This window comes from Mandrillus leucophaeus, unplaced genomic scaffold (genome assembly GCF_000951045.1).
Source record: "Mandrillus leucophaeus isolate KB7577 unplaced genomic scaffold, Mleu.le_1.0 Scaffold770, whole genome shotgun sequence".
In the NCBI taxonomy this organism is placed as follows: Eukaryota; Metazoa; Chordata; class Mammalia; order Primates; family Cercopithecidae; genus Mandrillus; species Mandrillus leucophaeus.
In genome coordinates, this window is record NW_012108364.1 from 89910 (window position 1) to 103764 (window position 13855).

The 13855-nt window shown below is 38.7% G+C and overlaps 1 protein-coding gene across 2 annotated transcripts in view; it reads left to right on the forward strand.

Moving 5' to 3' along the window:
- Positions 1-12921, forward strand: part of ANKRD46 (ankyrin repeat domain 46) — a 43743-nt gene extending 30822 nt beyond the window's left edge. For both annotated transcript variants that reach the window (XM_011966723.1, XM_011966724.1), the window contains exons 3-5: positions 3890-4227; positions 5740-5898; positions 10929-12921. In XM_011966723.1, the coding sequence (XP_011822113.1) occupies positions 3917-4227; positions 5740-5898; positions 10929-11145 (687 nt within the window). In that variant the 5' untranslated portion in view covers positions 3890-3916 and the 3' untranslated portion in view covers positions 11146-12921. The remainder of the gene's footprint in view (positions 1-3889; positions 4228-5739; positions 5899-10928) is intronic.
- Positions 12922-13855: the final 934 nt, after the last annotated feature.

Here is a 13855-nt window from a genome sequence, read left to right on the forward strand (position 1 = left end):
ATGTAAATATCAAATAAGAATGAGTTTAGAACTAGATTTATCCACTTTTTTTTTTTTTGGCTATATGTTCTCTTTTTCCTTTTTCCCTGGGAAATAAAAAAAAAAAGAAAGAAAAACAAGGGTTAATTCAAAATTCAGCTCCACTGGATGTTTGGCTCAGCTCTGGGTTTTACTTTTGAGTTAATTGGACCCATCTTTTCCCCCCCGCCCCCAGTGATTTGTTTATTCTTCATAAACACTTTCTGTAGTACAATTCAGAAAAAAAATGGAGGCACACGGCTATAACGTCCACCACAATCTGCTGTTGAGGAGACATTCAGTGTGAGGATGGGGCTGGAGGTGGGGGACGTGTTTGGGTAAGAGGATAATGGCCTCTGTGATGAACTGTGCAGAAATCCCATCAGGCAAGGTCTGATTGCAGCCTGCTGGTCAAGGCTTATGGTAGAAAAGTTGCAGTGAGCCAAATACTCCTTTGGTTCCCCACGGCCCTAGGGTAGGTCCTAATTGGGCCCATTCTTTCTTCACTGAGATCTATACAAATGGGTACTAAAAATGGAACTGACAATGTAGTGTAACTGCTATGATGGCTTCTTTATTTTTATGAACTTTTTTTAGCAATCATCAAGGTGCTACCCCTTTAGTTCTGGCAAAGCGCAGAGGAGTAAATAAAGATGTCATCCGATTGCTGGAATCTTTGGAAGAACAGGAGGTAAAAGGATTTAACAGAGGAACCCACTCGAAACTGGAGACCATGCAGACAGCTGAGAGTGAAAGGTACTGGAAATTTTTTTTTTCTCTCACTGTATTATTCATGCTGGACTTGAACTCCTGGGCATTCCTCCTGCCTCAGCCTCCCGAGTAGCTGGGACTACAGGCACCCACCACCTCACCTGGCTAGTTTTTTTTTTTTTTTGTATTTTTTAGTAGAGACGGGGTTTCACCGTGTTAGCCAGGATGGTCTCGATCTTCTGACCTCGTGATCCGCCCGTCTCGGCCTCCCAGAGTGCTGGGATTACAGGCTTGAGCCACCGCGCCCGGCCCTGAGATTTTTTTTTTTGCAATTTTTTAAAGCTTATCAGCTATCATTATGTATTTTATGTGTAGCCCAAGACAATTTTTCTTCCAGTGTGACCCAGGGAAGCCAAAATGTTGGACACCCTTGCTGTAAGGGAAAATATTTAGATTACCCTCACAAAAGAATTCCTGACTATTTTATTGAGTAAATTCTTCTCATTGAGTTTTTCTGTGTGTTGGTTTGGTTTGGTTTGATTTGGTTTGGTTTGGTTTGGTTTTGGGAGATAGGGTCTCACTCTGATGCCCAGGCTGGAGTGCCGTGGCTCAATCTCAGCTCATCGTAACCTCCATCTCCCAGGCTCAAGTGATCCTCTCACCTCAACGTCCCGAACAGGTGGGACAAAAGGCGTGCGCCACCATGCCTGGCTAATTTTTAAATATTTTATAGAGACAGGGTCTCTCGCTATGTTACCCAGGCTAGTTTCGAACTCCTGGGCTTCAAGCTATCCTCCTGTCTTGGCCTTCCAAAGTGCTGGGATTACAGGTGTGAGCCACTGTGCCCAGCCAGATTTTTAAAAAAGTCATCATATGTATCATAATCTGAAGTTTATTTTAATCTCTGTATTTTTAAATCATAAACATATATTTTTTTCTTACTTGAAATTATTCTTAACAGCCCCTTTTCAGTCTTCATTTCATATCCAGTGAGTCATTAAGTTGTGCTAATTCTGTCTTCTCTATTCCTCTCCAGCATGTCCCCTTCTGCCTGCCACTGCCTTAGGTCAGGTTTTCATTTCTTGCCTAGATAGCTGCAGTGACCTAATGATTGATCTCCCTGCCTCCAGTCTTTTTCTCTACAATCCAAACCCTCCATATTGCCATCCAAGTAATCTTTCTGAAAGACTAATAAGACCGTGCCATTTCTTTGACTTAAAATCCTTCAATGGGCTGGACTCATTGAAATAGTAGTCCCAGCTGTTTAGGAGGCTGATGTGGGAGGATTGCTTGAACCGCGGAGTTTGAGGCTGCAGTGAGCCATGATTGTACCACTGCACTCCAGCCTGGGTGGCAGAGTGAGAACCTGTCTCAATTTAAAACAAAAAATCCTTCAGTGGCTCCTCACTGAAATTCAGGTATTAAAAAAACCTTACTGTGGAGTTATTAGGAAGATTAAATTAAATTCATTAAAACCTCCTAGTTGGCACCTGGCTCAGAACGAGTCTCAATATATGTTAATGCCCACTCTTCCCACAGAGAGCCCATGGTAGCAGCAGAGCCCTTGTGTAAGGCAGCCCCAGATTTTGGGACAATGGCTCTGCTGAGAAGCCAAGTTGAAAGGAATAGGGGCAGCGATCTCACCAAACTCAGCAACCAGGCTTCCCTGAATCCCCTTGAGGTTAGGCACAAGAATAGATGGGTCTAGCATCCAGTTCCATCAGTGTTTCAGAAAGAGACTTTACCTGATCAGCTGTATAAGCCAAGTCCATCTGTGACTAAGCTTTTGTAACTTAAGAACTAAAAAGCCATCTCTAGAAAAGCATTGGTGTCTGCCTTTCTGTTTTCTTGTCAATTTTGTAGCGAAGTTTCTTTTGACAGGCTTTAAGTCTTTCTTAAATGAACCTAGGGGAAGAGAGAGAGACCTAGTTGTATGCACTTTGGTAGAGCAGAATGTCCTGAGAGTTCAGGTGCAGCAGGCAGGTGCTGAACTCTCGCCTGAGTTCAGGTGCACCAGTGGGGCCGGGAAACATCCGTGAAAGAGATGTGGGCAAACTGGTGAGCTGGATGAGTCCCAGAGATGAAATTCACATCAGACCTGGTTGAGATTGCTGCTTTGTCCTGACTTGGTGTTCCCAGACAGCCCTACTTGTTTTTTCCTCACCTCTCAGTCTTTGGACAGTGGGAATTTGGCACAGTCACATATTGAGATAACCACAGAGCACAGCAGAATAAGATCAATACTGTAAAAAGAAGCATAATCTGAATTGATTTCATGCTCTGATTTTTAAATTCAGTTTGTTACTTTCCTTAGCCTTTCTCTTAAAATTTGTGCTATAGGCCAGGCACGGTGGCTCACGCCTGTAGTCCCAGCACTTTTTCTAGGCTGAGGCGGGCAGGTCATGAGGTTAGGAGTTCAAGACCAGCCTGGCCAACATGGTGAAACCCTATCTCTACTAAAAATACAAAAAATTAGCCAGGCATGGTGGCAAGCGCCTGTAATTCCAGCTACTTGGGAGGCTGAGGTGGGAGAATTGCTTGAACTCAGGAGGTGGAGGTTGTAGTGAACTGAGACCACGCCACTGCACTCCAGCCTGGGCAACAGAGTGAGATACCGTCTCAAAAAAAAAAAAAAATTGTGCTATAAACATAACATTCTACAGGTCTTTGTTGAGTATAACTTCTTTTCATGCAAGTAGTTTTAGTTACCATGTAGAATATCTCAAATACAAGAAGAAGCAAATATATAAAAGATAATCAGTTTGTTTAAATATGAATGTCTACTAGCAGTAGCATTTATATATGGGTAGTTCTTTGATGTTTAAACATCATGTTATCTATGTGTTCTGACAACATAATACTTAAATCTAAGCTATTATATCTTGCTTAACTTTAAAAATATCTCTTAATCTTTTTACATGATGAAAAGCAAAATAGAGCTTTATAGTAATTAAAATTTTAATCCAGCAGATATGAAGAAAATAAAATGTTTTAATGGAAAATAAAATATAATCGATAACTTTGTTGTTGTTTCTGTTTGGTAAAGTAATTTATTAGAGGCAGGAGGCCAAAAAGGATGAGAAATAGTGCTTTTCTAAATGACTCCTTTGCCTTGATTTCATTTGTCTTCATGGCATCTCACTCACCTATTTCATTACAGGCGTGTTCCATCCACCACATCAGAACAATGTCGTATGTTTTTGTAAATGATTCTTCTCAGACTAACGTGCCCTTACTACAAGCCTGTATTGATGGGGACTTTAATTATTCCAAGCGGCTTTTGGAAAGTGGCTTTGACCCAAATATTCGTGACAGCAGGGGCAGAACAGGCCTTCACCTTGCAGCAGCTCGAGGGAATGTAGACATCTGCCAGTTACTGCATAAATTCGGTGCTGATCTTCTGGCCACAGATTATCAAGGAAACACGGCTCTTCACCTCTGTGGCCATGTGGATACTATCCAGTTTTTGGTTTCCAATGGACTCAAAATTGATATTTGGTAAGTTCTCTATGGTTTTAGAAGTCTAGTCATTTCTTCCCATTAGTCTCTCAGCTGATAGTCTTATCTCGGGTCTTTAGATTTTGTTTTCTCATTAATCAGTTGAAATAAGTTCAGAAAGGCATTGAAGACAGTGCAGTCCTGTTAGGCAAGTAAGGGAATGAGGGGCTGACCTCTAGGTTTTTGCTGAAGCAGCATATTTTTTTCTATGAAAATAGTGGGTAGTTTCTGCTACTAATTGTGTAGTGTTACAACAAGGGAAGAAGAAGAAAAGAACATTTGTTGAAAATCTATGAGCTGGACCCTGTTTACTTGTTAGCTCATTTAGTCCTCAGAATGAAGAGCTCTCACGATAGGTGTTTTCTTCATTTTACAGATTTGATAGTTAAGACAAAAAAGGATTGGACAAAGTTCACACAGTTTATAGAGAATTTGAAAAGATCACAGTTTATAAGGGACAGAGCTGGAATTTGAACCTAGTTCCGCTGACTCTAACGCTTGTGTGCCTTCTGTCATGTAATGCACCATGTGAACTTTGTAATCTCCCTGGAGTCCAAGATCCTTTTTATACTGAACAATTTGAGGAAGTCATGGGGCTTTTTGTTTGTTTTAGTGATACTCTGCTTTTTCAGTGGGAACGATGTCAAGTCACCTGTAAAACTGAGCTTGACCTTTAAATTACAGTTACACACTGCCCTAATTTATTGATGCCATAACGCCCCTAAATCTGAATAAGACAGTAAATGCTTCTGTTTCTGCAGGACACAATGGGGTAGGAATTGACTGCAGGATTTAATGTGGTTCTCTCCTTTTATTAGCGTTAAATAGCTGCGTGAACCACGGCAGCTTATTTGACATTTTTTTCTTAGACGTTAAAAAAAAGTACTCGTCTGATAAAATGTAAATATCAAATAAGAATGAGTTTAGAACTAGATTTATCCACTTTTTTTTTTTTTGGCTATATGTTCTCTTTTTCCTTTTCCCTGGAACTAAAAAAAAAAAAGAAAGAAAAACAAGGGTTAATTCAAAATTCAGCTCCACTGGATGTTTGGCTCAGCTCTGGGTTTTACTTTTGAGTTAATTGGACCCATCTTTTCCCCCCCGCCCCCAGTGATTTGTTTATTCTTCATAAACACTTTCTGTAGTACAATTCAGAAAAAAAATGGAGGCACACGGCTATAACGTCCACCACAATCTGCTGTTGAGGAGACATTCAGTGTGAGGATGGGGCTGGAGGTGGGGGACGTGTTTGGGTAAGAGGATAATGGCCTCTGTGATGAACTGTGCAGAAATCCCATCAGGCAAGGTCTGATTGCAGCCTGCTGGTCAAGGCTTATGGTAGAAAAGTTGCAGTGAGCCAAATACTCCTTTGGTTCCCCACGGCCCTAGGGTAGGTCCTAATTGGGCCCATTCTTTCTTCACTGAGATCTATACAAATGGGTACTAAAAATGGAACTGACAATGTAGTGTAACTGCTATGATGGCTTCTTTATTTTTATGAACTTTTTTTAGCAATCATCAAGGTGCTACCCCTTTAGTTCTGGCAAAGCGCAGAGGAGTAAATAAAGATGTCATCCGATTGCTGGAATCTTTGGAAGAACAGGAGGTAAAAGGATTTAACAGAGGAACCCACTCGAAACTGGAGACCATGCAGACAGCTGAGAGTGAAAGGTACTGGAAATTTTTTTTTTCTCTCACTGTATTATTCATGCTGGACTTGAACTCCTGGGCATTCCTCCTGCCTCAGCCTCCTGACTAGCTGGGACTAGAGGCACATGCAGCCACGCCCAGCAAGATAATATGATTTTTTAAGGGGAAAGTCACTTTAAGTACCTGGATTTGTAGTAACTTTGTGAACTTTAATATTCATTTGCTTTTAAGTGCAACTTGAACTTTATATAGGACCTTATGGCTGCAGATTACAATTGAGAAGCTATTAACAGAAAGTACTACATGTCATGTGCACATAATGTTCTGTTAGCCACCTGCTGTATTGACAGTACAAAGAAGAAATAGTAACAACTGAATCTAAGGGAAGGAAACTGGAGCTTTGGTTTAAGTACAGGTCACAAAAAGAATGGAATTTCAAAAAAAAAAGAGAAGTATAAGTAAAGCCAAGAACTTGGGCAATTTTAGAAAAGACCAAAAGGTAGTTTCATGGATAGGGAAGTGGACTGCTGAGAAACAAGAAAACAGGAGAGGGAAAGCACGATAGTATTTAACACATGCACAGTTCAGTAATGTGAAAGTGAAAGTGATGATCATATGAGTTGGAGCTAATGAAATTTGGACTCCTGTAAGTAATTGAAGCTAAGATGTGGTGACTGACCGGGTCTTGACTAGCTCATCATGTCTCATCTAGAAGCAATGGAGAACACAGTTCAGGAAGCTCCAAAAAGGTGGCAAACCATCTTTTCTCCTGACATCACTGGGCTCAATACGTAAAGTTAATAGGCCAGACTTAGTTCCAGTAGCATATAGTCTGATTGACCACCATGCAGTTTATACACGTGAAGGAAAAAGGATGCTGAGCTTCCATAGTCTCTTCCCAACATTCTCGGTAGGTTGTAAGTAGAATAAACAAGGGCCCACATCAGCTGTTTACCTAGTAGCTGATGGACTAGGACTTGGATTTAGAATCACATAGTCCACTTAGACCATTGGGATCCTTGTTTCTGTGAGTTCTAGATGAAATCCTCTCTGTTTTTCATAGCTCACCGTTCATTTGATTCCTTTGTACCTGTTTTTGCTTTCCTCCTCTCTGTGCCAGTTGATGTGCTCTTTGGGGACCATTAATTCCGCTCTGAAGCTTAGGTCTGTTTTGTTTAGATACTTTCAAGCACTTAGTACAGTCCTGAGGAAATCCAGGAGCTTTACTTCTGGAACAGTGCATACTCCTCATGAGTGATCACTGAAAGCTGACAGATAAACAAGAAGTCAGAGATGTATTTACAAGCCCTTTTTTTTCTCTCCTGTGTACTTTGGATTGACAGAATGGCATAAGCACTTTAACAACATTGAGTTAACTATTATTTGTTACAGATTTGTTCCTCCAAAATAACTTGAAATTTATTTTTATCTTTTTATAAAATAACATTAAGTACTTTAAGCTTCTTTACCATGAAAAACAGCCAAGAATATGTTTTTGTTTGGAATATTTTTAGGGCCTTTATTTTGTTAATAGCCAGTTTCTTGGCACCTCTTTAGCAGAAATATACTTTTGGCCTTAGTTTGCCTCAGTTGTGATTACTTACTAAGAAGTGATTAGTACAAAAAAATATTCCATTGGATGAGCAGTTGAAGTACTCCTGCTTCCTTCACATACCTGCCATTTCACTGCAGCATGAGAGTTTGTATTAATTGTAACACTGTGTAAAGCTCGTTTCTCAAAAATTGAGTTATTAACACTTTTATTGCCTAGTTTTCCTATCTTACTTCTACCCCTCAGTTTCATGGTAAAAATTCAGTGGTTGAAGTTTAAATCAGAAAGTTGAAAGGTAATGTCGTTAGGAAAATGCAGATGAGGACTACAGTGAAATGCCACTTCACACCCACTAGGATAGCTGCAATTAAAAAGATAATAACAAGTGCTCTGGAGGATGTGGAGAAATTGGAACCCTCATACACTGCTGATGGGAATGGAAAGTAGAACAGCGTCTTTGGAAAAGTCTGGCAGTCCTTCAAAAAGCTACACATAGAGTTACCGTCTGACCAGCAGTGCCACTTCTAGGAATATACCAAAGAAAACTGAAACATATGTCCACACAAAAGCTTATATATGAATGTTCATAGCATCATTATTCATAATAGCCAAAACGTGGACACCACCCAAACATCCATCAGCTGACGAAGGAATACACATCATCTGTTCATCCAGTGGAATATTATTAATGATTATTTTGTACTGATACATGCTACAGCATGGATAAATTTTGAAAACATGCTACATGGGAGAAGCCAGGCACAAAAGGCCACATATTATATGTTTCTGTTTATGTGAAATATCCAGAATAAGCAAATCCATAGAGACAGAAAGTAGACTAGGAGCTGGGAGAAGCGGCAATGGAGGAGTGACTGCTAATAGTACAGAGTTTCTGATAGAGGTGCTGAAAGTGTGCTGGAATTAGAAGAGATGGTTGTATAATTTTGGGAATATATGAAAAGCCACTGAATTGTACAGTTTCAAAAGGTAAATATTATGGGATGTGAATTATATCTCAATAAAAAGTAGAGGAAAAGGTTTAAAGAGATTGGCTAGCACATGGCATTATGGCATAATTGTGTAACAGCTTTTTCTAGAGCAGAAGATAAAGCAGGGTTTTAAATGTGTTTACTATAATATTTTTCATTTCTCTTAGGAGTCGCCCGAGACAGCACAACTTCTACAGGCCTTAGAAGGGACTATAAATCAAGTTAATGAAAAATATTTCCCCACTCCTCCATATAAACTCTTAAGTTTAATTCCTTTTTACTTTGTAGGTGTGGGATAACAAAAACAGTTTAGCTGTCACATTTTTTTAAAAAGGTACACACAAACACAACCCCCAAAGACAGTGTAGATACCACGTTTTTAAAAAAGGATTACACACACACCCCATTATGTTAGAATCAGATATTCCCTGGACAGTAGAAAGCATTTCATTGGATAAAGTCTTTATAGAAGATCCTGATTGGCAGCGCTTCATGAGCTCTGAAGAGCAATGAGAGAATGCTCATTGAATTTTCATTTTATACCTAACATGTTTGAGTATAAGGGCATGTCAACTCATAATCAGTAAATTTTACATAGGCCAAACTAAGCCTCTCCAGAACTTTGTTATCCATTTGTGGTTTTACTCTTTTAGGCCTTCTCAAAATTCTAATCTTACTTTTAAACTTGCTCTCAAGTTGTCCGTAATTACTGTATTGCTGTAGATTCCCACTGAAAACATCATCTCTTATTCAGAGAATAAACATGTTTTAATTATTTAAAAAAAAGTTTGGGTGTTAAGTAGACTGGCCCATTAGGAAGTCAGTTTCCCATGATCAGAGAAGACCTCTAATGATGGTAAAGGCTGAAGGACTTTTGTTTGATGGTATCAAGAAGTAAAATAAAGTTGTAGGTTAAAAAAATGCCAGTTTTGCATGTTTACTCATAGTTCATAGTGAATGAGACTCTAAGAGATTGTTTTATGGGAGTTAGGAAGGATAGTAATGAACTTTGATAACCAGTAGATAGTTGGTTCCTATGATCATGGTCATTGTGGCTTTAATCTAAATGATACCCTCTTATTGGGCCTGTATGTTGTGACATAACCATGGGTGCTCTTCCCTTAGTGCTTCCAAGTACCAAAGTCAGATGCAGTTTCTCTTTGTGGTAGTCATATTTCTCATTGATAAAGTTCTGAAAACCAGAATCAGTGTTTTTATGGTATTTGCACTACCTTATTTTCAATTAGACTAGCCTTTATGCAGAAGAGAATGAACATATTCTGTCTTATTGTACAAGATAGAACTAAAACCAGTAGGAAGAAACTATTAAGAATTCCTAATGACTAGGCCAGCTGTGGTGGCTCATTCCTGTAATCCTAGCACTTTGGGAGATCAAGGCAGGTGGATCACCTAAGCTCAGGAGTTCAAGACCAACCTGGGCAGCATGACGAAACCCTGTCTCTACTGAAAATACAAAAATTAGCCAGCCATGGTGGTGTGCACCTGTAGTCCCAGCTACTTGGGGGGCTGAGGCAGGAGGATTGCTTGAGCCGGGGAGGTGGAGGTTGCAGTGAGCCAAGATCACATCACTGCATTCCAGCCTGGGCGGCAGAGTGAGATTCTGTCTCCAAAAAAAAAAAAAAAAAAAAATTCTGATAACTAGACGAGTCCACATGGACAACAGGCTGAAGAGTAAGCTTCCATTATTAGAGAATTACACTTAAAGAAGGAATTCCTTCATTGGTCAGATTATTGAACTAAATTAATAAAAATTCCCTTTTAACTTTAAGATTCACACACACTATATAAGTGACTTTAGATTTACTCATCTTTCCCACCACTGTCCCCTCAAGCAGACGTTTGTTTTCTCAGTTCTAGGGCCTAGAAGTCTGAGATCAAGGTGTCACAAAGTTGGTTTCTTCTAAGGCCTCCCTGCTTGACTTGTAGATGACTGTCCTCTTCAGGTGTCATCACCTGCGTGTCTGATTATTCATATTAATACATTCTTAAATTATGAGTCTACCCTTTGAATCTTCTAAATTTAACATAACAATAATGTATTGTTAGAGATACGTGGTTTAATATCTTGATGGAAACAACTCATTTAACCTATTTCAAGACTTCTGCTCAGGACACCTTAAAAAAAATAGAGATGGGGTCTCGCTATGTTACCCAGGCTGGTCCCGAACTCCTGGGCTCAAGTGATCCTCCCTCCTTGGCCTCCAAAAGTGCCAGGATTACAGGCATGAGCCGCCATGCCCAACCAGGACCTTTTTAACAGAATTTTTAACTTGACTTTACTAAATTCTAAACCAAGAGAAACATACTCATTACCATTTAGCAATTTACAGTTTAGGATATATTGTTCAGATACATAAGCATGTAAGAGTGTATATATGTGTGTGTGTGTATGTGTGTATTTGGTCTTTTCTAAATAATAGTCCTATAGTTTTATGTTTTTGGAATTGCTGTGTTTTTTAATGCCCTTTTTGCTCTTTCTTCTTCCACAGTGCTATGGAAAGCCATTCACTCCTCAATCCCAACCTGCAGCAAGGTGAAGGGGTCCTTTCCAGCTTCCGAACCACGTGGCAGGAGTTTGTGGAGGATCTGGGCTTCTGGAGAGTGTTGCTTTTGATCTTTGTCATTGCTTTGCTGTCTCTTGGCATTGCCTATTATGTGAGCGGGGTGCTGCCCTTTGTGGAAAACCAGCCTGAACTGGTGCATTAAGGGAGCTCATGGAAGATGAGGCAATGAATTGCCTATTTCCTGGCTTCCAATGTTTGTTCTCAGTTTCTCAGAATTTTTCTTAGTGCAAAGCAGTGAGGGCGGTACATGTTTCTTTTTGCATTTTTAATTATTGTAATCCTTTTAGATAACGATGTGTTCATTTGAACTAACTACATATTATGATCAAGTATATTGCATCCTAACACTACCTCTGACTCAGCCTGACTTTGTAGGAAAACCTGCACATAGCCTTGTTTGGTAAAAACACAAATGACTAGAGAATGGAAGATAAAGGAAGAGGCTAGGAAGTCCTTGCTATCAAAACCTTATCCTAATATAGGACCAATTGAAGTATTCAAAAAGAAAAACAATGTCTTATATGATTAGTTTTTGTTGGTGGTTTTGTTTTCATTTATTTTTGCAAGAGCCACTTTTTATTTACTGTCTCTAGGGACAAGAGATAATTTAAAACTTGAAGTACTTTTTTCAAATCTTGTGCAGCAAATTAGTATTGTTAGAATCTATTTGGCTTATTTTAGTATTTTTAAGTCTAGTCACAAACCAAACAAAACTTTTGAAAATGAGCTATATTTTGTTCAAAGATGATTGATTTGATCTTATATTTATTTGTTTTTAGGTTAATTTTTGATTTTTTGTAAACTGCTTTGCTCGTTAATATCTGTGAAAAATAAACGAGTTCATTTTGTTCACTTTCCGATTTTCCCTAGCACCCTATTCATCAGAGATAACCATTCATCAGAATTACAGTCAGAAAATCCTTTTTCTATTGAAGAGTTAGCAGGGAAAAATAATTCTGATATTTAACTGTCATAAATCTGTAGTGCTATTATAGTGAAAAATTCAGTTCTATAAGCTAGCTGTGTTGTCACAGTTTTATCATAGTTCATAATTATTTCATGTGCAGTTCTATTTAGAGGCCCTGTTAGACTTTTAACAATCCCATCCATATCTGTAATTCTCTGATGGCAAGAATGGATGGAGCATTTCTGAGTTAACGTGCTGAACAGTATTGTACTGGGTGTCATAAACTCTTTATGAATGGTAATATTATGTAAATTGAAATCTGGCCCTCAAACTATATTGCAGCTTTCAGCAGTATGTTTGAAGGCCTCTTTTGTTAATGATCCTGTAATGTATGAATTATGTTCTTGAGTTATTAAAAAAGAATATGAAGGCTTGATAATTATTCATTGGGTAAAGTCAGGAAATTGTAGTGAAAGAACTAATGGTTTTGTTTTTTGGAATACAGGCACCTAAGCTATTGCTAATTGAATTGCTGCTAGAATTAGAAATTATGCTTTAGAATAGAATTGGTATTTCTGTGATTCTTTTTGCTTCTTGGTGTTTTCTCTTGTATCTGTATATCTAGTATTGAGGCTCGCTCTTTCATGTGGCTTTATCCTCTCTCTAATAGCTGTTGTAAAATTCCTGAGTAACTGGCTGCTTCAGGATCAGCTTGCAGAGTCTTGCTTTTAGGTTAGATACAAACAAAGTAAATCATAGTTGGTGTAAATACAGCAAAAAACAGCTGGCTTTAGAATGGAGAACACTACAATTCAAATTTGAAGTATATTCAGAAGAAAACTTTGCTTTACATTTGTTTGTAAATCTAAACAAATATGCAAAATTGGTCAAAATGTAAGTATATAGCATTTTTGAAGATTAATAGTTCCTTGTATGTGCTGATTTTGTATTCTATTCTCTGCATTCATCATTCAGGAATACTACCAATAAATGTATTTATATATCCCTTAATCATGATTTGTCTTTTTGTTTTTTTTTTTTTTAAGTGTATTATAGTTTTTCTTGTAATTTGGGGATTTTGTAACGGATTGCAATTAGCTGCTTTTTAAAACACAGCTTTTTTTCAAACCTAATGTAATAGGTATATTGAGTTTCATTTATGTTTGCCTTATAAATACTCAAACTAGTTTGAGTGAATTGCTTGTAGATTTAAGGGTGATGATAATAACTACCACAATTAAGCCCCTCCCAATTATGCAAGTTTTTAGCATGCCTCACCTCATTTTACCCTACGCTCCCTTGAGCACTACATGTCCCCAGTTTATAAGATGAGAAAATGGACACAGGGAAGGCTAAGTAACTTGTCCAAGGTCAAACAGGTAGGTCTTGGTAGAAGAGGGATTCCAGATTAAGGCTCCAGCCCCAATTATGCTTGCTCTTTCCTCCTGTCCCACTGTCTTTCATGAATCTGGAAATGGAACCATGCTTATTCAGAACCTCGCCTGATACCATTTCAGCAGGACATTACTAAATTTTCCACTCGTGGTCCTATATACTTACTTTTTTTCCTTTTTTACACATCTTCCCAACGATAGAAACTTTAATACTCAAAGTCCAACCCTGGCTTGTCAGAAAGTCTTCCACAGTTAACCGTACCTGACTGCCTCCTTCCCAACCCCTCCCTTCCCCACCACTTACCACACCCAGGTTTATTACTTGTATTTTGCATTCCTTCATCCGTTTCTCTGTAAACATGATTTTCTTTCTAACTTCTTTAATTGTAAGCTTCATGAGAGCAGGGACTTGGTCTATTTTTATAACCTCATCTGTCCACAGAGCATCCTGTAGAGCTCTTTGTACACAAATACTAATAACATTACTTCAATACCTGTAGCTATATTTTTTCTTTTCAGGTTTAATAGCTCTTTGCCTTTTATGCATCCCC